The 23,577-nt window shown below is 35.4% G+C and overlaps 2 protein-coding genes across 4 annotated transcripts; both read right to left on the bottom strand.

Moving 5' to 3' along the window:
- Positions 1–4,164: 4,164 nt before the first annotated feature.
- LOC108196066 (cell wall protein RBR3) lies at positions 4,165–12,050 on the bottom strand. 2 transcript variants are annotated; one of them, XM_017363151.2, is made up of 7 exons: positions 11,727–12,050; positions 10,999–11,286; positions 10,786–10,894; positions 10,174–10,294; positions 9,291–10,040; positions 5,879–7,766; positions 4,165–5,095 (listed from the first exon to the last, which is right to left on the bottom strand). In XM_017363151.2, exons 2-7 carry the CDS (start codon positions 11,192–11,194, stop codon positions 4,665–4,667), a joined length of 3,495 nt encoding a protein of 1,164 aa, XP_017218640.1. In that variant the 5' UTR covers positions 11,195–11,286; positions 11,727–12,050; the 3' UTR covers positions 4,165–4,664. The 2 variants fall into 2 exon arrangements, with proteins under 2 accessions (XP_017218640.1, XP_017218641.1); XM_017363152.2 differs by having other exon boundaries at positions 11,761–11,901.
- A 3,473-nt stretch (positions 12,051–15,523) lies between these two features.
- On the bottom strand, positions 15,524–23,121 carry LOC108193735 (uncharacterized). 2 transcript variants are annotated; one of them, XM_017360539.2, is made up of 16 exons: positions 22,943–23,121; positions 22,795–22,870; positions 22,041–22,166; positions 21,380–21,740; positions 21,209–21,304; positions 20,893–20,972; positions 20,388–20,463; positions 20,112–20,288; positions 18,568–18,672; positions 18,377–18,472; positions 18,193–18,285; positions 18,012–18,050; positions 17,854–17,895; positions 16,528–16,655; positions 16,284–16,410; positions 15,524–15,905 (listed from the first exon to the last, which is right to left on the bottom strand). In XM_017360539.2, the coding sequence occupies exons 1-16, from the start codon at positions 23,016–23,018 to the stop codon at positions 15,753–15,755; spliced, it is 1,851 nt and encodes a 616-aa protein (XP_017216028.1). In that variant the 5' UTR covers positions 23,019–23,121; the 3' UTR covers positions 15,524–15,752. The 2 variants fall into 2 exon arrangements, with proteins under 2 accessions (XP_017216028.1, XP_017216031.1); XM_017360542.2 differs by lacking the exons at positions 22,795–22,870; positions 22,943–23,121 and adding an exon at positions 21,858–21,957 and having other exon boundaries at positions 22,041–22,172.
- Between the last annotated feature and the right edge of the window lie 456 nt (positions 23,122–23,577).

Raw genomic sequence — 23,577 nt, 5'->3', positions numbered from 1 at the left:
AGCCTGAATTACATTAGTCCTTATGAGAAATTATTTGGTGATCCCCTTGATCTTGAATATTTGAGAGTTTTTGGCTGGTTATGTTATGTGTCAACAATTCAAGTAAACAAAACCAAGTTTGAACCAAGAGCTCAGCCTCATGTGTTTATGGGATATCCTCCAGATAAGAAAGGGTATAAAGTTCTCAATCTCAAGACTATGCAGATACAAATTTCAAGGGATGTTGTTTTTCATGAACAACATTTTCCTTATCATCTGCAGAATTCCACTACAATTACAAATCCTTTCTTCTTACAAATCCTTTTTTCTTACCGATCAGTCAGATTATTAAAGTAACTTGGAGTGAACAATTTGAAGCCTATAACATTACACTGTGACAACCAAAGTGCAATTAACAATACTAAGAATCTAGTATAGCATGAAAGGACAAAGCATGTTGAAACAGAAATTCATTTTACCAGAGATAAGGTGCTAGAAGGGCTACCACAAATGGTATATCTTCCTACATCTGAACATATTGCAGATGGCAAGCACAATGAACTGCTACACAAACTAGGCATGACACAATGCGAGCCAAGTTTGAGGGGGGTGTTGAGCATAACAGTGGTGACAAGGAGATGCCAACTCAGCAGAATGACACCTCGACAAGGTCTAAACCAATATAAAAAGATAGAGAGAGCAGTTAGTTAGAAAAGATGCTTCCACAATCACCTTCTCCATATTCTCTCTCTAGTTCTTCAGTTAGTTGTAATGATTAATTTATATTTGAAATTAGATTGAACGGCGGTTAGGGTTTAGGACCCTAAATCCTCGAGCCTAAATCCTAATTAATTTAAGGTTTTAGGGCCGTGAGGCCCTAAAGCCGAGGAACCAGTTTAATAAAATAATAATTGGAAGATAAATTAACCATCGTTAATATTTTAGGGTTCATATTTAGGTTTTAGAATGATTAATTTATATTTGAAATTAAATTGACCGGCGGTTTGGGTTTAAGGCCTTAAATCCTCGAGCCTAATCCCTAAATAATACGAGGTTTTAGGGCCGTGAGGCCCTAAAGCCGAGGAACCAATTTAATATAATAATAATGGAAAACCATACATAATGCAGTGTTTTACTTGAAAACGCTGCATAAAGTAACGTTTCAGTGTTTTGATTTGGGCTTGATGTGAAAACGCTACATAAAGTAACATTTCAGTGTTTTGATTTGGGCCTGAGACGCTACATCGTGTAGCGTTTTATCCTAAAATACAAAACGGTACACGATTTGTCGTCACTGAATGATAGTGAGGGACGTTTTATCTGGATCGTGAGATACATGGAGATTTCTGTCAGTTAGGGCTAATACGCCTATAATCGTTGGCTAAATTGGACTTGTTACACATTATGTAAAATTTGCTGAATATTGGACCTGCTACACATTATGCAAAATTTGCTGAACCTATAACATAGTGTGCTTCAGTGGTATTGGCTATATTGGTTGGCTATAATTTAAAAATAGTATGTTATTAATATTTTAGGTTGTTGAAGTAGAATATATCAGTTTAATATGGTAATAAATGATGCGCAATCTTCCTACGGATTTCTTACAGACTTGTAGAGGTTCGACAAATATAGCCAATCATAGGAGGTTGGCTAAAATTATAGGCAACAGATAGGTATGATTGGAGTGTGAATTTTTCGAGAGGTTGGCTGTATTTTTTTTTTTTTTTGGTATGCCAACTCACATTTTAGCTAACGGCTTTCTATGGTTGGTGATGCTCTTAGCATGCATGACCTATCATGCTATCAATAATTATTATTAGTGAGTGATTATAGATTTCATAAAAAGAAAGTTTTGTAATTTATTTTTTAAATAAAAAATCTTATTTATATTTTTATTCATAAAATTTGTATCAAAGAGAATTTCATAGATATATCTGAGTCTAAATTTATAGTTTGATATGAATATTAAATGTATGTAGACATATGTCTCTATTGTTTACTCTACCGTACAATATTAACAATCCTTAATTTTAATATCAGCAAGTTGATTTTTGCAACCCTTCTATGCGAGAAAGGAGTAAACATGATGTTGATGTTAATAGTGGAATAGACAATACCATCAACTCAATATACATAAAAAAATAGGAAGAGAATAACCGGCCAAAAGAGGTTCGCCACTACCCACCCATAAAATACGGGCTGTGTTTGACAAACGGTAAGATTTGCGTTTACAGGATCGACCAGAGATGTGTATCTCTTAATTATATGGTGCTCATAGTTTTGTATCCTCAAAGAACAGGTCTCCAGTAGATAACTCCCATCCAACCACTAATTTCATAGTGTTTGGGGAGCTTCTAGAGTCCTTGTGAAGCTAGAACGGTGAACCTCAGAATACTTAATGAACCCAACCTCTAGTCTTCAAGTTTATCATCAATCCCTCGTTATTATCTTCAAATTAGTAATAGATATGTGTTAAAATCCTCTAGGAACGTATTCGTAAAGATCTGGAAGCTGTTTTCTTCTTATAATAGAACTTCGCCGGTAGCTTCCTCGCCCTACAAGAAGCTGTTTGTTGCAAACCTCACATCTTCTGGTAGAAGTTGTGGACCTCTGAACCAACCACGTGGAGCTCCATAAGTAACTCTTTTTTTCATCTTAGGAACTACTGAAGTGACATCCTCATGATCGAACCTAAACAGGTTCTCAGAACATCAAAAACCACTTTGCAGCTTCACATAAGCTACATACCTTTGAGCTATATTCATATAGCTCCACTAATGAACTTCCATAACCATTTTAAAAGCTTCCTAGATGGTCTCAACACCTTAGAGCAAGTCCAATAGGTTACCTAAATGAGTACCTAAACTCACATTTAGGTAATGTATCAAAAAGAGGCACTCCAACACTATTCTAGTGATTATCTAAATCACTATCACATCCTCAAATTTCTTAGCCATTACCTATTTTTAAATAACCTCTAGCCATTACCTATTTAATATTTAGGATTAAAAAAATTCATCCCACTCCTTCTTTCTTCTTCTTTTCCCCCATTTTCCTTTTTTCTCTCAAATCTATTATTAAAATAATAATATTGGGAACAAATATAGGAATTGCTGTTGGAGTTGACACTAAAAGTAGATTACTTAAATCATTAAGACTCACTAGGATTCATTATTTTATATTATTAATTGGTAATGAGATAGATGGCCTATTGGACTTACTCTTAGTTTCCAAACAGGTTCCTTGTCAGTCAAGAGCTTCCATTTTGAATATATTCTCTTAGCACAAAATAGCTTCATTATCAACCCAAAAATCCATTACTATTTAGTGAATTGGGCCAACACCATATTATGGGCCTCCAATAATGCTATACAAAAATTTAGGTACAACAATTATCCCCTGATTACTCCTTGCCATGAAGTAAAATGAGGAACCTGAACCTCATACATAGGTACATTGAGCTTTATATCATCTCGTTTAACACATACATGCCCTCTGACTCTAAGCTTACGTGAGCGTACTCTTCGTAAGAAACAAGAGGTTTAGTATATCAAAATGAAGCTCAATTAGCCACCAAAATTTTGGAGTACACATGTCTTTAACAAGAATACCAAAATTTTGAACATATTTTCTTAACACATAATAGCTTCATTATCATGACAATATACTTTGTGAATTTGACCAACACCAAATTACGAGCCTCCAATATTGCTATGCAGGCCCAATATTGTTATACCAAAATTTAGGTACAACACATGATAATAACCACCTTGCTCGGTATTAAGAATACGTGGAAGTATTGTATATTTAAATTTGTGTAAAAAAACACTAATTTTTGTAATTGATCAAAATAAAAACAATTGAATAATACTCCCACCTTATCATTTCAATAGTCTTGTTTGTTGAGAAAAAAAATTTCATATTTTTTGTCATGCTTTGTCCAATACAAATTTTATACAAGGTTCAATATTAACATTTATTAGTCCACACAATTTTCATGATTTATAATGTAAATTATGTTGACTTTTAACAAAACGAATGAAAAATTAATTGTATTTTTGTATAACCAATGTATTACAATGATGACAACATATCACATTTAATATTTCTTGATATGTGTGATTTGTACAAAGTGGACTACTAAAATGGGAAGGAGATTGTAGATTACAAGAAAACACACTCTTTAATCACAACTAGTAATTTCTGAATAATATGAACAAATAAAATACAATTTATTGTTGTTTTTCATCTATCTGCCAAACTACTAAAGGTGAATACAAACAGCTGCTTCCAAGAAATTAGCTACAAAATACATATAGATGAAGGGACAAGAATTGAATTGCTCTTGTTCATCACATTCCCATTCCTCTTATCACCTCAACAAGGGACTTGAAGCTTGCTGCTCTATTTGTCCAACACGATAACCAAGTACATAACACTAACAACCTCCAATCTCTTCCAACTATTAGCCTAATAAATTTCCCAACTTTACAAGGATTATGAGTCTATGACACTACAAAGATGTGTTGTTACCGATAACTATGTAAAAATAGCAACAAATAGCATTTGGCGACGATGCTGTAAAAATCAACCCGAAAATATTTAAGGAAAAGCACCCGCTACCTTTTCATCTGAATTGGACCAAGAGAGCAGCACTTGCAGCAAATAGCAGTCAACAACTTTTACATTATTGTACAATTGCACTTCGACTCCAGCTTAGGAGGTGCTTTCATGCTCTTGGCATCGTTATCATACGCTCCAACAATGCGGTTTGTGGATACGTCAATATTTTCATCGTTACTGCTGTTGCTAGGAGGCTTTGTGTCACTTTCATCTCGCCTTGGCTTAGCTTTTTGTGGCTTTGAAGTGCGTTTGGCTGCAGTTCTGGGTTGGGCATCCTTTCTTTCAGGGTTCGCTTTTCCCAATATAGTAACAGTCGGGCGAGATCCTTCCACTGGAGCAGGGTTTTCCTTTTCTATTGCTATGGTTGCAGCATTATAGGCCATATCATGAACAATAGAGCTGCAGAAAAGTATTGTATCGGTTGCTTCTTCCAGAGTCAAGCTTCTGGCTTTGGATCCACCTTTTCCCACCACCATCACCGTTGATTCCTCTGTAATAAGCATTTTATTCAAGTATCCAAAATACATCATATAGTTACCGATATACTTTGTGCAGGCTAAAAGATGTAAACGTGCACACAGACTCCACATGTATTATCAAATACAAAAAAGTTCAGACAAAGAAACCAAAAACAACATGATTGCTACATTAGCTTAAAATAAGGTAATGAATTGATGATATAATAGTATTGGCCCAATACTCATACTTATTACCTTCCATCCCTCTTACAAATGCTTCAGTACTTATTATGTACAACAGGATCCTGTCAAATAATTAACACAACTTTCTTTATTCATTTGACACTTTATTTCCTAAAATAACTTTTAAAATGGCAAATTGATTAGATTACAATCATAACAACTCCTATTTCTCGTACCTAGTTTCTTGATTCTTTTCATCTTCAACCAGGAGTATGACTCAGTTTTAGAAAGGTAACAGGTTGGTGCTAGGTACAATTTCTTTACCCTTCGGAACGAGTTTTGCCTAGGAAATCTTGTGTCCAATTTTAGGCAATGATTGGGGGGAGTTCCTTGTGTCACAACAGTTAAGATATAGAGCGAATTCAAAAAAATGTGGAGAACTTCACAATATTGTCAATCTAGTTTTAGAGGATCTTTTTCGTCCCTGGCTGTGATGTTTGCACATGCATAATCATTCTTCCTTCAACCATTTAAATATTTACAAAGTCAATAAGGATGTATGTACCAAGCAACAATGTTCCTGACATTAAACATCCAGAAAATCCTAAAATATAGTATAAGGATGTACGTACCAAGGGTGCGATGTTCGTCACTTGAAATGTCAGGTTCTGCAGCCAAAGTAATATCTTTATCAGACGTGGTAGTATTGTGAGGATCCAGTAATTCATTCATGCTGCTTCTTGAACTTGTGGAGACAGTATCAGAAGGTATCTCCGGAGTACCTTGGTGCACATTCTCAGTTTCTATTTCAGAGATTTTATCAAAAGAACTTTGAGAATTAAATTTAGGACCTTCGACCATGTCAACGGAAGAACTTGGCACTGTCTCTTCCCCCACGACAGAAGACTCCAAGGAATTGGTTGATGCTTCTACAACCACAACATTTTTCAAATTATTGGTCAAGTCTTCAACATTCTCATATGAAGAAGACTCTTCAGAGTTTGAAAATGAAGTCAACGTACTAAGCTGATGCTTGTTTAGTATATTGGTCGATGATTCTGAGGGAGACGGATCCATTGTTTTACACTTATAGGTACTCTCACCATCAGTGCGCACATCATCTTCTTCCATATTTTCTGAAGATAGTAAATGTTCCTGAGCATCAACAAGTGTTGCAACTGCATCATCTCTTACTTGGGAAAGAGATACATCAGGACTTTGTTCAAGCATGCCTGGTGTAAAACTTGAAGTTTGCAATGCAGGATTTGAAGCAGCGGACAAAGATGAGCCAGTTCGCCGGTGTTTAGTGTTCATGTCATGCCTGTAATTTTCGAGGTCAGATTGTTTCCCACTTAGCTGCCTCTGAACACGAGCCTCTGTTTGTCTATACAAACCCAAGTCAACTGAAGATGATGCAGACAAACTGCCATGCCCATAAGAGCTTCTCAAGCTATATGCACTATCTCTTACATAAGATGAATCGTCATAAGAATTACTACTGGCGGTAAAAGACCTGCTTTGGAGAAATGCACCTCTGCCACTACTTGATCGGTTCAGCAGAACAGAGATGCCTGCACCTCCTGAAGCATTTACAGGTGGATAGTCATGAGATCTTTTCATTTGCTGATCACCAGTCCCGCCATCAGGTACACAATAGCTAGTTGTAGGTTGACCTACTACTTGAGGGTTAGGATGCCTCTGATCGCTTTCTTCCACAACGTTCCCTAAAACAGAATCAGTAGACAGGAAGTCCCAAATTGGCTCACTGTAGGAACCCGTGTTTTCCTTACTGGTATTTTCATGTTGGCGGGTTCCTGATTCAGCAATGCTAGTCACTCCAGCAGACACAGGTGCCACTACAGAAGGATCTGTTGTGCCAAAGGGACCCGACTCTTCCAAAATCCTTGAGTTCGTCACGGGAAAGTTTCCAGCAGTGATTGGGGCTGCCACAACATTGCTGATAGTCAAGTACTCATTCGACCTGCAGTCATGACAAACCTTAAATTCCGCATCTGTCAAATCAGTGTCATAATACATATTCCCACAGCTCTGACAAAGTAACATGTCTTCAGGACCATCATGATCCAAAGCAGCGTCAGAAGTTCCAGAAGCCGCAACAGTTTCCATACCAGAACAATGGTTTCCGTGATTTTCATAGATTTCATGGCTACCAACTAAGTCAGCATGCTGAGAACTACTAGATCCATCCTGGGTTTCATGCATGATACTTTCGTTTACTGCACCAGCCTTATCAGAGTCATAAAACTCATCCTTAGTATACACAAGAGGAGCCTCAAGGCTCTCCATAAATGCACTAGTTACATCGTCCTGATTTTGTTCACTTCCTTCAGTATCGTGTTCTGCACCTGTGACCTGATCAGAACTTGCGTTGCTGCTAGTTATCGAATTCCTAGATGTAATTGCATGCTGTGCAGGACTTGTTTTCCCAGCATACAAGGTTGAACTGGGAACACTAGATAACAGTGGCCTGAACATATTCTGTGGACTTTTCCGGTGATCCTACAAATATAATGATAACATTAGTCTTTATGCGTGACACATATACTTCTATCAAAAACACGCAAGGAAAATGTAGTATTTGAATAATAACAGTGTATCATCTTGATCTTGTATTTTTTTTCAGCATATAGAGTGCACCTATAGCTCAATAATCCTCAGCTTATCTTAACAGTGAAGACTAGTTAGTGAATACAAAAAGTGACAGGAACATGATCCTATTGAACCACCATCATTATATAACATATTTACTAATTCAGGTTGTTTTGCAAATGAATAATAGTTGAAATTTACCAAAGAAAATTATTGGATTCAACTGCACACACATTGAAAGAATGCTCAAAATCTAACCACAACTTCAGTTTTATAGAAGCCCACTAATTTGAAACATAGCTGTAGTCACATAATATTATGTGGAACTCAGTATTTCTCCATGCAACTCAGTAAGATCCGTGTAAGGTTTGGAATTTGACAATATCAACAAGTTATGCTATAGGCATAATAGATTTGGATGATATACTTTTATCTAGCCCAAACACATTAATATAGGTTTATTGTTATAATCATCACTTTAAACCAAGTAACTAGGTTATATAGGATACTCTAATGCCATAATGGTGTGTGCTCTATTTTTCAGAGCACGAGACTATATTTTAACATCAACAGCATTATTGGTTTCTGAATAATATTCTAAATGTAAAATATTACCCCAAAAGACAAAACCCTAATAGCGTTCTAATCCAAGTGATGGAGGAAGCAAGCAAGAATCTACAAAGACGCATCGACTGATTTATGATCACGTAGGGCGAATGAATCAAAGAAAGGGAAACTTCTCCATCCCAGAGTGGCTGTGCCAGCAGCCGCGGTAATACAGAGGAGGATTGTAAACTTTATTGTGTTCATACGGGACTAAAGTATTTTTTTGGCAATTGTGGGAATTCAGGAAAGTATCATTAATTTCAAATCTTTATTACTATTTTGGCAGTTCTAGCATACATAAGTTGTCTTGCATTTCAAGATAGGTTAAATTAAACATTCAATAAAAGTATTGTCAACAATGCATACACAAACAGTTCAATATACATTAATTATCCAATAGTAAGAATATCCAACTATTTTGGATCATGAGACATTAATTTTTTTCGTTTCCGCAGTTGAGAAACCCTGTGAGCAGTTGTACTTTTAGGTCTTGCAGTTACGTCAGGCTGGTTCTATCTTTTCATTGTTTTGTTCAATAATTTTGTCATTTTATGTTCTAGTTTACGTCACACATGTAAGTTAGTAAACCTTGACATTTAACAGATATATACAAAGGTAGAAAATGATAACCACGTACGTAAATCCAGTGTAGGGCAACAAAGTTTTTCATTGTATTTAATCAATTCAAATTTATATCATCTCCTGGTTCCAATATTCGTCAACAAAAAATCACTTAAACGAATAGCAACACATGTTAAAGTGCCAAGTCAAATCACATGAACTGTTAAAACAATTGAATTAATATTTATCAAACAAACTGCAACATACCATTTGTCGAAGTGCCAAGTCGAAGGATCTTTTTGGAGCAGAATTAGAGGCAACTGTTCTAAAAGGTTTCTTGGAAAATGCAGGAGCTCTATTATTTGGAGAGGAACTCATCCTCCTTGTCGACGATTGCTCTGAGCTACCTACTGTAATGGATACTAGAGAATCTGCATCATCATCACCAGAAGACGCAATCGAACCTTTACTTCGAGAGCTAAATCGATCTCGATCATGACTATGTGATGAACCAATACTTCTGGCTGTAGTTGGAGACCTTGATTGTCGGCCAGATTTAGAAGGAAACTCTCTACCATTTCTGGATGCTGGTGAAGATCCCCTCACATACGATGCTGGACGATCAGCCAAGGAAGTACGAAGATTTGGAGGTGCCTCGGAGGGAAACCCAGGAATGTTTGACTGCCAAGCCCTTACTTTTGGTGAAGCTGAGTTTCCTCTATTTGACTTTACGGGAGATATACCCCTAATACCAGAAGATGCCACATTACTGATAGAACTTGTACTCACCCTTCTAGGAGTTGGTGTGGTTGACCTTCGAGTGGGTGTTGAGGGTTTTCCAGGTGGGGGGGATGGTCTACGCAAAGGACTGACACGTCGTAAACTAGGGTTTGGACTTGAATGAGGTGCTGATGACGTCCTGCCTCTTGCTTGAACAACACTACTGCTAGACTTAGGAGATGGGCTGAGGCGATTTGGACTTGCACTACCTCTACTGCTTCTTCGACTGTTTTCCATCTGTTGTCACACACTCATTTTAGTGTTGTATTGTAGCAAATAATAAAAAGACAATAGAAGTGTCAAATAGCTATTGATATTATAAGGAAAATTCCAATAAATGTCCAGCCTGCAAGAGTAAAATTTATTATACCGTCGAAGATCTTGAGATTGAAATGGGTTGACTTCGCGGTCTTCCCCTCTGGGGAAGATTAAGTGGAGGTACCTCGTCATCCAGAGAAGCGAAGAGCGGAGTGTCCGGAGGAGTTAATAACCTACAAGGGCGCCACACTTATGATTAGTAAGCAAAATGTATACATATTAGAAAAGAAAGAAATGCAACAATAGTGGCAGAACGATGATCAGTCATTGTTGCGTGAAAGTTTATTACAATTGCAGGAACACTGCCAAAGTAAATACCAATAGCATCACAAGCCAATTTTTGTCCATTCACATCATATAGTTGTCCGTGCAATGTCTTATTTAATGGTCATATAGCACAAAGGTAGCAGTCTATTCTTCCCATCAAATATATGATAAAATCTAATTTGATAATTAAGTGTCACTTGATGATACGTAGTATAAATATGGTATAACTCTATCTAAATGATTAAAATACACAGGATATGGGTATCAAGAGTTGTTAACTTCGATGCCAATATAAATCTAATTTTCCATTAAAGAATACTGCAATTTGTGGATTGAAGAAGAATAGGTGAAAAAATGTTTTGAAGTACTAGATCATCAAAAGAAATTAAAAACAAACCAGTCATAGTCATTTTTTTCCTCCTCGGCGTTCAGAAGGTTGCTACTCTCTCCTCGTACAGGAACAGCTAGCCCAAGCTTATGATCTGAGAAGTATCTCAACTTTGTAGCTGCAATATAATCAGCAAGACAAAAATAATTGTCAGCTATAATACAAACACAAAGAAAAATTCTAAGATAAGAACTTTTAGACAGATGCATGTATTAGAATTACAGAAAGTATCTTCAAAATCATCGCTCGACTGGAGTAAGAAATTGTCCCGTTCCCTATTTTGCACCTCGTTAAACAAAGCTAGATCTTCTTCCTTCTCTTTAAAGAGAATTCCACCTTCAAGACTGCGCCCTCTCTTGTGATTGTCTGCCTTAAGCTCCCTTCCAGGTGAGCGTCTCAGTAATGGGGACGGAGGCATCTCCGCCAACTAAATTTTCCACAAAGAACTTCAAACCAGTTTCACTCTCATCGAACTTAACTGACCACAGCCCAAACTCCAACTGCACACCACTGAAACCACAAAATTGTCAGACTCCCAACAAAATTAACCTATCAGGATCAAACACTGTAGAATTAAAAAAACACAGTTTCTAACTTAAAAAAGTACACATTACTAACACCATTCATACAGGTATACTACTGAACCAAAGTTTCAAGACTAATGTATCCAAATTCTGCTCACAATTCATAAAATTATAACATCAGAACCAACTCCATAAATACGAAACTCGCAACGAATGGCACAGTTAACACAACCCAATTCCCATTTTCTTGAACCAACAAAGATTCAAGATCCCACCTTTTCCACTACAATCAAACCCCCACCACCCAAAGATCCAATCTTTACAAAAACCACACACAACCACCCTCCAATTCACATCAAACCACACTCACACACACACACAGAATTCATCAAAAAAAAAAAAGAACCCAAAATCTCATTGACTTACCAAACACAAAGTCAAACAAAGCCAAGCCAAGCACCTGAAGCCAAACCCCAAGATTAAAACTTGAAGCAAACGATGCAAAAACACAATGAATGGGTCAGATCTGCTGGCATTCCAGTTGGGTATGCTTGAGATCAACAAGAAACACCTATCCCTTTCTTGCAATATGAACACAGCTCTACACACAGAGAGATGTAAGTATATAAAGTGAATGTAGCAGCAAGAATTAGAGCAGAAGGGGTGGGGGGGTTAAAGCTTAAATTGGTCAGACTTTGTTTGTTTGTTTCTTCCCTCATCCGCAAGCTTCCATTTTCTCTTTGCTCAGATGAAGATATATGTATTTTTAATTCTTTTCTTTTATACAAAATATTAAATATCTGGAATCAGTTTTCTATAACTTAGTTAATAAAAATGATTAATTATGTATGTTGAAAATAAATAATCCATGTACATAAATAATGTTATAAATCATTGTATCATATTCGAGGATAAATTCGAGAATTATTTTGAGAGGGTGTGTTAGCTGGCGATTAGTATAAATGATTACTTTATTATTAAAGTGAAGGGAGGGATGGATTATTACAGCACAGGAGGTGACAAGCTGGAGTTTTGATAAAAGAGAAGGGGTTTGACGTAGATAAGGAATGTTTTGTTTGTAATTAGGTGGCTTTTATTCTGTTTATTAGCCTTATTACGGCGGGGACTTTGCTTATCACGCGTACTTTCACTATTAACTGCCGCCTTTTGTATTTTTCCAAAATGATCTGATTCGACGGTGTTCCCGTCGAAAGTCAAAATTTTGAATTTATCAAATTCGATATTTCGGTTTTGAATTCGAATTTATTTCTTATCCGGGATTTTTTTGATTTGGATAGAATATTTACCGATCCGATATCCGATTTGATTCAAATATGATTAAAATCCTCAAACTTGAAAATATATACTAAATATGAGTCACATTCTGTGCAAAAACACCTTATACATAGTTAAAAGTAGAGAACACCTGTACATATTCAAGAAATTAATATATCAATCTCATTATTCATCATATATGTATTTGATATGTCAAAAAATAATGATTAATCATTCATCCTCCAAATAAATGTTGAAATTTTATTAAAATATACAGACCGGTTATATAGTAGAACCATAATTATCCAAAGTTAGGTCGAGAGTGTGTCTGGATGGATAATTACATTTATGATGGTGTGATGTCATATAGTCATATAGATCTGATTGTTCGTATTTGATTCACATTTAGTAGTTAGTATTCGAATATCTAATCCGAAAACTTTGGATTTCGAATATACCCGAATTTGATCCAAAATCCGTCGATTGATATGGGTAAAATATTCAGATTTAAATATGAATCATGTCATATCCGAAACAACCAACCCGATTATCATCCTTATTTTTTTCATCACTTCTCTCTACATTTTTTTTTTCAATTCATAACACTAGTATATTTTCTGTTTTTCCTGCAGCATGTCAATACCGGGATTAAGATGATATGGGTTGTCCGTATTTCAGAATTCAGCTTGGATCATGGATTCTGATAAAAACCATTAAAGAATATCAATAATTCAAAAAATAGGTAAATTTGATTAAGGTTACATACGAAGTTGTAAGCCTGTTTTTTCATGTGTAATTGTTACCCCTCTCTCCTTTTCATTTTTTTTATATATTTTTTTCATTACTTGACACAAATTTAAAACGCATATAAAATATAGTTCCATAACTTTTTTTTTGAAATTTTTCTTTTTTGTGTAAAAGTTAAGACAATAAATTTTTATTCAGAAGAAAAAAAAATACAAAATAATTTATCAAATCATATTTTATGAGAGTATTAAAATGTGTGTCAAGACCCCGTCCCCCAATGTAAACACTATTGAGGAGGACGGAGGGAGTATAATATTTTATTAAAAAAATTGTAACTTCATTTTGGAAAAATAGAAACTAAATTATGATATCATAAGAAACGGTAAGAAAAGTGGAGAAAGTGGTGGGACTGTCGATTTCTAATAAATTGATTTGAAAAAGTAGATTAAAGTAGTGGGTGAGATTGAGTTAAATACTATAAAATTTTATTATTTGTGAAAAGTGTTATAATGTAAAGAAATAAATGAGACGTTCAGAAAGAAAACCATAAAAAATCCAGTGGGACGGTGTGAATACTCTTTTACGTAAATGTTTATTTTTATATTTTCTGTGACACTTAAAATTGTTGAGATTTTTGTATTTCAGATATTAACTTCTTAAAATTTGAAAAGTTTGTGATAGTGTGCAAACTACAAAAGTTAAGGGTTACTCATGGTCCTTAATTAATTATAAAACAAAAAAGGGATGCGTACAAACTAGTCAATTTTAGGTTGGAGATTGACATAGGTTTTTATGTTTCAATTTTTTAATGTAGTAGTACTAACAGCTTTATAGGTATGTAATAAAAAGGGTAGACTGAGCTTGCCTTCTAAACAATTCTTTCTATTTTCAAAAACAATTGACCTACAAGATTTTCCTTAGATTTTATCTGACGTTTATATCATATATATCTATATTCTCTTCTTTGAAAAAGAAATTGTACGAAAATACCAATCCATTTAGTTAGGGACCCAAGATTTTTTTTCACTTTTTCCATCTTCATTCTTGTCACATAGAATGAAATGTTATGATTCACAATTACATAATTAGACAATTAGATCTCTATGAATTGATAATTATAAATTTTTAATATTATTGATTTGTCAATAATGAATACACAGTATTTTTAGTATACCGAGAATGATACAGTATATTTTGTTAATTGATCAAATTTTCTAATTAATAAAAAAGATCACCGGAGACTCAATTACGAGGACTTTTTATCGAGTCCACAATGAGTTTAATTGTCACATTTCAGTCGTAGAAAAGTATGTCGTATACTAAAATTTGATATCAAGAAATTAAAGTAAACAAACATCTCTTAAAATTTTTCGTAAATTGAATGAGTGAAAGCAGGCGCGGGGTAAATAGACGAACATATTTAAATAAAATTTGTAGGAAAACAAAACAGAGCATCTTAATAATCCAAAAAGTAAGGTAATAAAATAAAAAGAAATAATTAGTGGAAAGTGTATTGGTTGGGCTTGGGTTCATTTTCGATGTACATGCGAAAAAGGCAAAAAGGTGATATGATTGACACATATGTGTGATTGTACTTATAAAGTTAAAATCACAGCTGCTTTGACACTGACTACCGATCCACTTGGCTGGGCCAAGCTCCTCAATTCCCATGACTTTGTGTTCTTTGGGCTTTACATTCAAACCAGTTGGGCCGGCATCGAGGCCCATTTATCCGGTATAAACCATTTTAATCTTTATGTTATTCATTAACTGGGATTTAAACACAGAGCTTCGGCTAACGCATCAAGTTGTTCAAGTTTAACATATCTACCTCATAAAATTCCACTTGTAACTTAGAGCCCCTACTTGAAGTCGAAAATGACTTAAATCCCGGGCAACAAGCTTTTAGCATTTTGGTGACTCTGCTTATAGCAGGTTCTGATACATGCTACTTGACACAGCATTGCGAACAAAAGGATTGTAGTCTGTCCATTTCTTGCATCGGAACACTTGCTGGATATAGAAAATCTGAGATGCCTGCTAAAAGTAGTACGACTTCTTGCCTCTGCTGTTTTATATATCTTATACCGCAAGTACTAGAGGATTTCTGCTTACAGAAGGTGTGCTGCTAATGTTACAATTCCTAGCTGCGACTTCTTTGAGAGTGCAGCCACTTTTGGCAAATACAGATTACAAATACATGGATAAAATTCTATAAACATATCAATAAAATTAAGGAGGTGATTCAAATAACGAGTACAAGTAGTATTCCATAATCCATATTATAAAGCTGTAGATTTACAAGGGCCTAAACTATAAGCAAACCATTCATGGAACAAAATAAGGGAAAGAATAACTCATCTGTCACTTCCTCTTGTTTTTACACAAAGAAGATAGGGTAGCTTGTATCGGCTTTTCTTTCTTCCATACCTATATGCGGATTACAGAAGCAGTTGCTGACTCAGGGCTTCCGTGGTAGTTAAGCTCCACAAAGAAACCCCCTCCTTCACCTCTTGCTAGTCTTCCTGGATTAACACATAGACACTTCTTTTGCGCTTCTCCTTCGCCTCCCACCGACACAACCTGAACACAGGTTAGATGTTTAGTATAATAAATGTCTATCCAATTTAGAAAGTTTATGTATGAAAGTGAGAACAAAAGGCTTTTACAAAAACCGGCATTTGCTTTAGTGAGTTAAAAAGGTTTCAAGAAATAATAAGTTTAATGCAAATTAGTAGCCAAATTTTATCTATTTTTCCATTTTTGGTGGTCAAATTTGTAATAGGGTGGCCATATATTGTTTTGATTCATCAAAAACGTGGTCAAGAGCCACTTTTTTAAGAAAAAAAGATTAGTGGCCACCAATTTGTAACATTGAAATTCTGACCACTAAAATGCAAAAACGGATAAACTTCGGCAACCACTCTGCATTTAGCTCATTAATAAGGGATCCACTCTTACCTTCACAAAATGAGTCAAGTCTGAAGGGAGGATGAGAATATCTGGAATGGAAGAGATTTCAAGAGCTTCTGGAGCAAGTGAAAAATCCAGGGGAATGCCTTCTGCTGGTGGATACAGAGGATAGAAACTGTTTTGGGAAAGTGTAAGAGATACATGCAAAGGATTAAAACCAATCATGTCAGCTGAACCTATTTGATAACAACCAAAAGAAAATCCTGAACAAATGTGAATATTTTATACATGCCTGCGTTGACACAAAATATGGTTTGCAAGTGTAGACATCCGATGCTTTGATCCACCAGCAGCATTTCGTGAGATCTCCTCTCCGCTAAGCTGCTTAATTATATCAACAGTGCAGCAAGCTACCTTGACCTGATATGTTAAACATTGATATATTTAACTTTCTTAGTGCTTCCTCTTCCTATATCATAAAAATTAAATGCACACTACATACATTAAACACCTCAAACAAAAATCATTTTATGAAGCCCCATATGACACAATTTGGAAGCTACACATACAAATGGTAGCAAAGCAATTACCACGAAGTATATTTGCAAATGGAATGAATCATACCAATATACATTTGTGTGTGTGTGTGTATTCAAGTAATGCAACCAGATCTAAAATTTTGAACTAGTATATTTCTATGCATTGCAGATAAAAGATACTTCCTACTATCTTTTGTATGATGCCATCAGGTTAGCAAAAAATTGCAGTCCAACTCAGCAAAGAAACATTAGAGCATCTCCAAGAGGCTCCCTATATGAGCTCTTAAATAGAAAAATAAAGAGCAATAGAGCTCCAAGAGACGTTTAGAAGCTCTTATAAACTTAAGAGCCTCTCCTCTCTCCTCTCTTTTAGAGCATCTCCAAAAGGCTCTTAACTCACATTTTTAAAATTATTATAAAAACATTGGCTCTTAGTAGTTTAATGTGTGTCCATCTCCAACAATACTCTTCACATTCACTCTTTACTAAATATTTTTATTATTAAACATAATGTGCATTCGTTGGAGTACAAAAACAAAGTAGTGAGATAGAGAATATATCATATAATATTAGTTAAGAATGTGTAAGAGCTCTTCATAAGAGAGGAGAGAGAAGAGGGATTTAAAGAGCCACTAAGAATCTCTTGGAGCAACTTCCTTTCACTTTTTCTTCAAATTTCAAGTTAAGAGCCAATATAGAAAGGCTCTTGGAGTTAGGAGCCTCCACATGGCTCTTAACTCATTTTTATTTAAAAATTTCATTCCCTTCTATTTATCCACCACTTTTCCCTCTCTTTTAGTTCACATATTAATAAAATTTAAATTAGAGAATGAGTATAAAGAGTACTGTTGGAGTTGACACTCTTAACAATGTACTAACTTGCTAGGAGCTATATAAAGAGCCGACTTGAAGACTCTTAGAGATGCTCTTAGTAGGTCTCCAAAAGTATGTAACTAGGTCATATATGACAAATTGAAGATATTGAATGTAGTTGCATCTTGATGTCACTGGTAGAGACTACACAAAGGAAAGATCAAAATAAGAAAGACTATGGTGTTTACAGGTCAATAGGTGTTTACCTCATTAGCAGAAAAAGTTCCAGGATTTGTGATGCTGGTTATCTGGTTAAAAACATGTGATATCAGTAAGTTCACTGGCTAACTAACAACAATATTAGGAAGAGAATTAGGACAGAGATGACTCATAGGACCTCTGATATAGATAAAATATTATGTACCTGATCTTTAAGGTCAGGCGGATGTATACTGAAAGGAGGCTGCAAAACCGAAATATAAACTGTGAGCATTGCTATTGAGTACTAACTACTAATGCTCTATTGCTAATGGACAAAATTCATATTATTTAATAACTTGAGCCAACTAAATATGTAAGTATATACACAGACCAGCAGTAATTACCTGAGGAAAAACGAAATCATGGCTAGCATCACGTATGGATGGCACTAGAATCACCCTTGCTGCTGAACCCATATACTCCACATGATCTTGAATCTGGGAAGCAAAAGACAGCAAACGTTTACAATATAAGAAAATCAACAAAGGTAAAAAAAATAGAGCAGCAAAAAGCTGAGGTAATATATACCCTTTTAAGAATCTCATGATGAAAAAGTTCATCAAAGGTCCGATTTACAGTTCCCTTCTTGATTTCAGGATGTTCCGAATCAATAAAGGGTCCAAGCTGCCAAAAATCTGAATTTAGATACTGATTTACTATCATAGTATAGCCAGAATGAGTTGAAGAAGATTATATTATAAGAGCTGTTAAGCTAATACCAGTATAAGCAACTGAGGCTGCTTTCTCCGTGCATATGCAAGTAACTCAGTTAGAGGCTCAAACATCAAGTTATCAGTTGTGGTAAAAGGACCTCCTGCAATTAACTGTTCAACACATTCCATCAATGAAAAATGGTCTCACATGTTGGAGGTGATATGCAGTTTTTGTTTTTGTTTTAACTAAATTGAAGGTGGATGATGCCGTGACCATATTATATTGTAAGACCATACTTGAAGCGGCAACAATATAATAAAATTAGATAAAATGACAATTAGTTACTGTGGTTTAGTAAAGTTAACTAAAATTAAAATTAGAAGAGATGTATATGTAGCAGAAGAAAATTGGTTCTAAACTACTCCCTCTGTTTCTATTTACTTCACTCGTTTGATATGTCGGTACTGTTCATAACATGAGATAAATTACTAATTTACGTCTAATCTATAAGATTAAAAATATTCATGAGTGATCTTCTTGGATTCGTATTTACGAGTACCGTAATACGATGAAGTTTTATATTTAATACTAATACGAAATTAAAGATAATAACGATCAAAAGTGTGTGTTGGCAAGCGTGATAAAGGAAAACATGAAAAGTATTATGGGACGGAGGGGGTATGAAAAAGCAAAACATTGACTGCTACAGGTGCTACTTATTGTCATACTCCTCAAACATACAAGCGCACCTACTCTGATTTATGGTTATGGCATAATAGTTTTTTCTGTCCATACAGGCCCCTCGCACAAATAATCAAGAATTTAGAACAAATAATTATGATGTACACTAAAAGTGATTTGGTAACACAATTGCTTATGTTAAGGCGCCTTTCTATTCAACCATATTTTAAGATGGATTAATGTCCAAATGGTATCTTCTTTAATGCGAGACCTGAAATAGAAACCCTGACAGGTGAAACATTAGAGTATATGTTTATTATGTTTGTAGTTTATAGGTCCCTGCTTATCGGTTTATGGGGAAAGGACAAACGAAATTTATCCAATCAATCGAAGCAGGGAGTTGAAGAATCCAATAAATTATCGAAGAAATATGTTCTGTGGATGTATAAATGGTTACTTATTATGACATGTTACCATCTTCACATCTATATATGATTAAAACTTGCCTACATAACAAAAGAATTTGTGTACATCAGAATTGGTTGTTCTACACTTGTTAAGAAATATACAAATCATGCAAAGTGAGATTTTTTTACTCAACGGATTTGTGGAGAATAAAGTTTGAGGTTTATATTGCTAAATCTATTGTGCAATCAACAATTGTGTTGTATGAAGATACAAAGTACTCGGTGTATCCTTAAATATTTTTACACTTTTATGTAGCTCAGGCCCAAATGAGAGTTCTGAACCAATTTTCTTCTATTATAAAGACTGTCTCTTATTCTCCTCTAGCTGTAAAGACTTAAAAGTAATATTCAAAGTCAACCAAACAACATGCAGATAACACTATGGTAAAACAGTAACAAGTTGAAATGAAGAGAAGTCCACATATTTAGATTATTATGATACAAATAACAAAATAACCCACCGCTGATATTTCTGACTGCACATGAGATAGATCAGTTTGAATTAAGTCCTTATCAAGAGCTTGCTTCTTTGAAGGTTGAGAGTTCTCATCATTAGAATCTAGTAAAGGAACATGGTCAATGATTTCTGATGCAATCAAACAGTGTCCGCTTGGATTGTCCCCTTTAATGCCTATAACCTGCAGCAGAGCAACATCTGGAATAATATTTCCTGAAAATTATGATTATCCAATGAAAAAATAAAATCTAATACACATGTTTTTAATTTGGTCACTTGCCTGGCCAGGAAAGATAGAAAACTGACTCAGCTTTTGCAGGTCAAGACGGACACGTTGCCCCCCAGAGTGCTCAACACTGTCAGAAAGTTGGCAGATGTGGATATTTACCAAATATGTCAAACATATAATAAACATGGAGGATTACATATCCTAACCTAGAGCAACAATCAGTGGTCTGGCTACACTCCTATCAGGATTGACTTTCGTGAAAAAATTTAGGAATGATGATTCTGGGAATTGATTTTAAATCAATTCATAAAGGTAGCAAGTAAACCTGATGTCTACATTACTTTAACAAGTATTAATAGCTCCAGCGACCTAGCGGCACAAAAGATTAAGGTCACATGATGTATTTTATCTTCGAATGTCAAAACTGTTAAACATGGTGTTTTGATCCTTAAAATGTTCCTTTTATCCATGAGCTCAGTCCAGAAATAATAGAAGAGGTTGGGGATATTACATTCCAGGGATTGAAGTCACTAATCTTAGCATGTAAGTTCTGTACCTGCTTTGTAGCAATAGGGGCTTCTCTTTTAGACGACCTTCTTCCTCACAACATACCATACCAATAGCAAACAAACTTTTCTGAAAGATAGGAAAAAGAATATAAAGCTCTCAAATGGAACTTTAGTCAGAGTGTTCCTAGTTGATTTTAGTAATATACAATATGATAAGACTGCTGCATATTAGAACCTGACAAAAGTATTCTCAAATATGAAGAAAATGGATAAGTTGTAGTAATATGACCTTAAAGCATAAACTTAAGATGCCTGATGTACTGGCAGTGATTACAAAAAGTACCAAATACATGGATATATTACCTGTGAAGCAACAGTTGGGTCAACTGGTTCCTCGTAGATTCCAGAAGCAGCAAAAGCCTTTGCATGCTTCATGATTCTATTTTCAAGAAAATTAAACTGAATAACCAGAAATGAAGTTAGTATTGTACACATGAGAAGTTTGACGCTCATTTAGTCAATTAATGAAAATACCTTATCTTCAATTCTATCATACATAAATCGACAACTTGTTTCAGGCTTGGAATGATGAGTTTGCAACGAACACCGTTTCCTGGGTTGCACTCTTTTTATGATGTCATCCTCAGAATTATTGTCATGCGGTTCTTCCTTTATAGAATCTGTATTGGGCAGGTCACTGATGGTGGATTGGACGACAAATTTGTTCTTTCGTTGCCCAAAAGGTGTCACCAGATCTGCAGGTTTTCCAGAGGGAAGTATGCTCCCATTTGTTTTGTGTGCTGAATCCAGAGGACCCAGAAAACCCGTGTCATATTTTTCTGTCGGAGTCCCAGGGACCACTTCATCTATATCTTCAGCTTTATCACTCAATATCCTAAATAGAATATAATTTCAGTATTCAAACTGTTCGTGTAATTTGTAACATACAATTAATTGCGGAATAACAAGTCTAACTATAAACAAATTTATAAAAATTATCTTCGTGGCACACCTATCATCGCAGACATGTTGTTCCATGTATTAGGGAAAAACATGGTAATTTGAACATTTGAGACAAAGTGGAACTAAGGGTTCTCTGTTTCAGCTTCTCACTTGCAAAAACCATAAAGTAAATTAAAGCAGATGAGCAGAACACACATTGATACACACATCAAAATCTGTATGTTATACTCACATCTTGACATCATTAGAGTACAAATGCAATCCAGGCTCCTTCTTGATGATAGCCTCTTTCTGTTCATTTTGCAGTTGCTGCAAAAATGCATCCATATGTGCATTTTGCACAGTCAGTTCCAGCTGCCTGTCAAAAAATTGAGATCAAATTTCTTATCAGTTTCTGCAAAGCATCTAAAACAAAAAAAAGAAGAAATAATTTGGCGCAATTCATTCCACCCCTTCTTCCAGTATTTCTAAGACCAACACCCTATATAACACATTCAAAAAACCATTATGCTTCCCTAATTCTTTCTCCTTTCTGCCAAAAATGTCCCATTTCATTCTAATCAGGTGAAATTTACGAAAACCCTGAAACCCCGTATCAGTCATACACACAGGGGGAGAGAGACAGAGACAGAGAGGGAGAGAGACAGAGAGAGAGAGAGAGAGAGAGAGAGAGAGTGTGAAGGTGGGAGGGGTAGAGAGAGAGGGAGGGAGGGAGGGAGGGAGAGAGAGGGAGGGAGCGAGAGAGAGAGAGGGGGAGGGGGGAGAGGGATGGAGAGAGAGGGGGGGGAGAGAGGGAGGTAGGGAGGGGGGAGAGAGGGAGGTAGGGAGGGGGGAGAGAGGGAGGTAGGGAGGGGGGAGAGAGAGAGAGAGAGAGAGAGAGAGAGAGAGAGAGAGAGAGACTCTAAGTCTACAACTACAACTGACTGTCTGACTGTTAATTTGAGAAAACAAAGCAGCTGAAAAATGAGGAGTTGTGATAAAATTACCTATTAAGTGAATAAACATCCCAGCTAGAAACAAGATCACAAGGACTCAGATTGTAATTTATACAAAAAGCAAGACCTGCACCCCCAAAAATGTCAGATTCATAACAAATCAAAACACACACACACACATGTAATAAAAGAAACTCACATTTTTGAAGTATCTCTTCTTCATTGTCAAATGTGAAGCCACTCTTCTTGAACTCCGATTTGATTTCTTCTTCCATTTGAGCTTTCTCGATCCTAGGGTTTCGTTTGAGTTACAGAGTATGTCTGCAATTGAGTTTGTGTTTTTTTAAGGTTAGTTACAAAGTGGCGGGAAAACTTTCTCATTTCCCTCCGTTTTAATGTACATGATCCAGATGAATATTGGGCTCGGTTATGAAAACTCTTTCGGGCTCGGGCTCATTTCAGTATATGTTAGCCAAGGTGTGGCATTAGAATGATTGACAATTGGATATCATCTCTTTTTCCTTTTGATTTTGTCATTTTAATTATTTTTTTGAATGTATGAGCATAATTATGCTGAGTGTGAGTGTGATGCCGGACAGAATAGGGTGGACTATAATACACCAACACATTTTACAAATAAAAAAAGGAAAAGACCTTTGTTATTGATCAAACGAGAGTCTCTGATTCTGATAAATGATTGTTATAAGTATTTTTGAGGTCACAAATTTTTATATAATATTTTTTTTGAAAAGTTATGTTACAATATTAGTTTTAGTCACTTATTCTACGTGATTATATGCATTTTTATTTTGAAAAGTTATGTTACAATATTTG

The sequence above is a fragment of the Daucus carota genome, chromosome 7 (genome assembly GCF_001625215.2).
Source record: "Daucus carota subsp. sativus chromosome 7, DH1 v3.0, whole genome shotgun sequence".
Lineage (NCBI taxonomy): Eukaryota > Viridiplantae > Streptophyta > Magnoliopsida > Apiales > Apiaceae > Daucus > Daucus carota.
This window is presented reverse-complemented; position numbering and strand designations above follow the sequence as displayed.

Bases quoted from the DNA above. Each gene is read 5' to 3' on its own strand.
- LOC108193735 (XM_017360539.2), bottom strand. From the start codon at position 23,018: ATGGAAGAAGAAATCAAATCGGAGTTCAAGAAGAGTGGCTTCACATTT. The intron at 20,289-20,387 runs GCAAGTGACCAA...GCTCTGCTGCAG, and splicing joins TTTCTATCTTTCCTGGCCAG to GTTATAGGCATTAAAGGGGA. The intron at 18,673-20,111 runs GTGGGTTATTTT...TGTGTTGAACAG, and splicing joins TGCAGTCAGAAATATCAGCG to TTAATTGCAGGAGGTCCTTT.
- LOC108196066 (XM_017363151.2), bottom strand. From the start codon at position 11,194: ATGCCTCCGTCCCCATTACTGAGACGCTCACCTGGAAGGGAGCTTAAG. The intron at 10,895-10,998 runs GTAATTCTAATA...ATTATATTGCAG, and splicing joins TGATTTTGAAGATACTTTCT to CTACAAAGTTGAGATACTTC. The intron at 10,041-10,173 runs GTATAATAAATT...GTGTGACAACAG, and splicing joins CAATCTCAAGATCTTCGACG to ATGGAAAACAGTCGAAGAAG.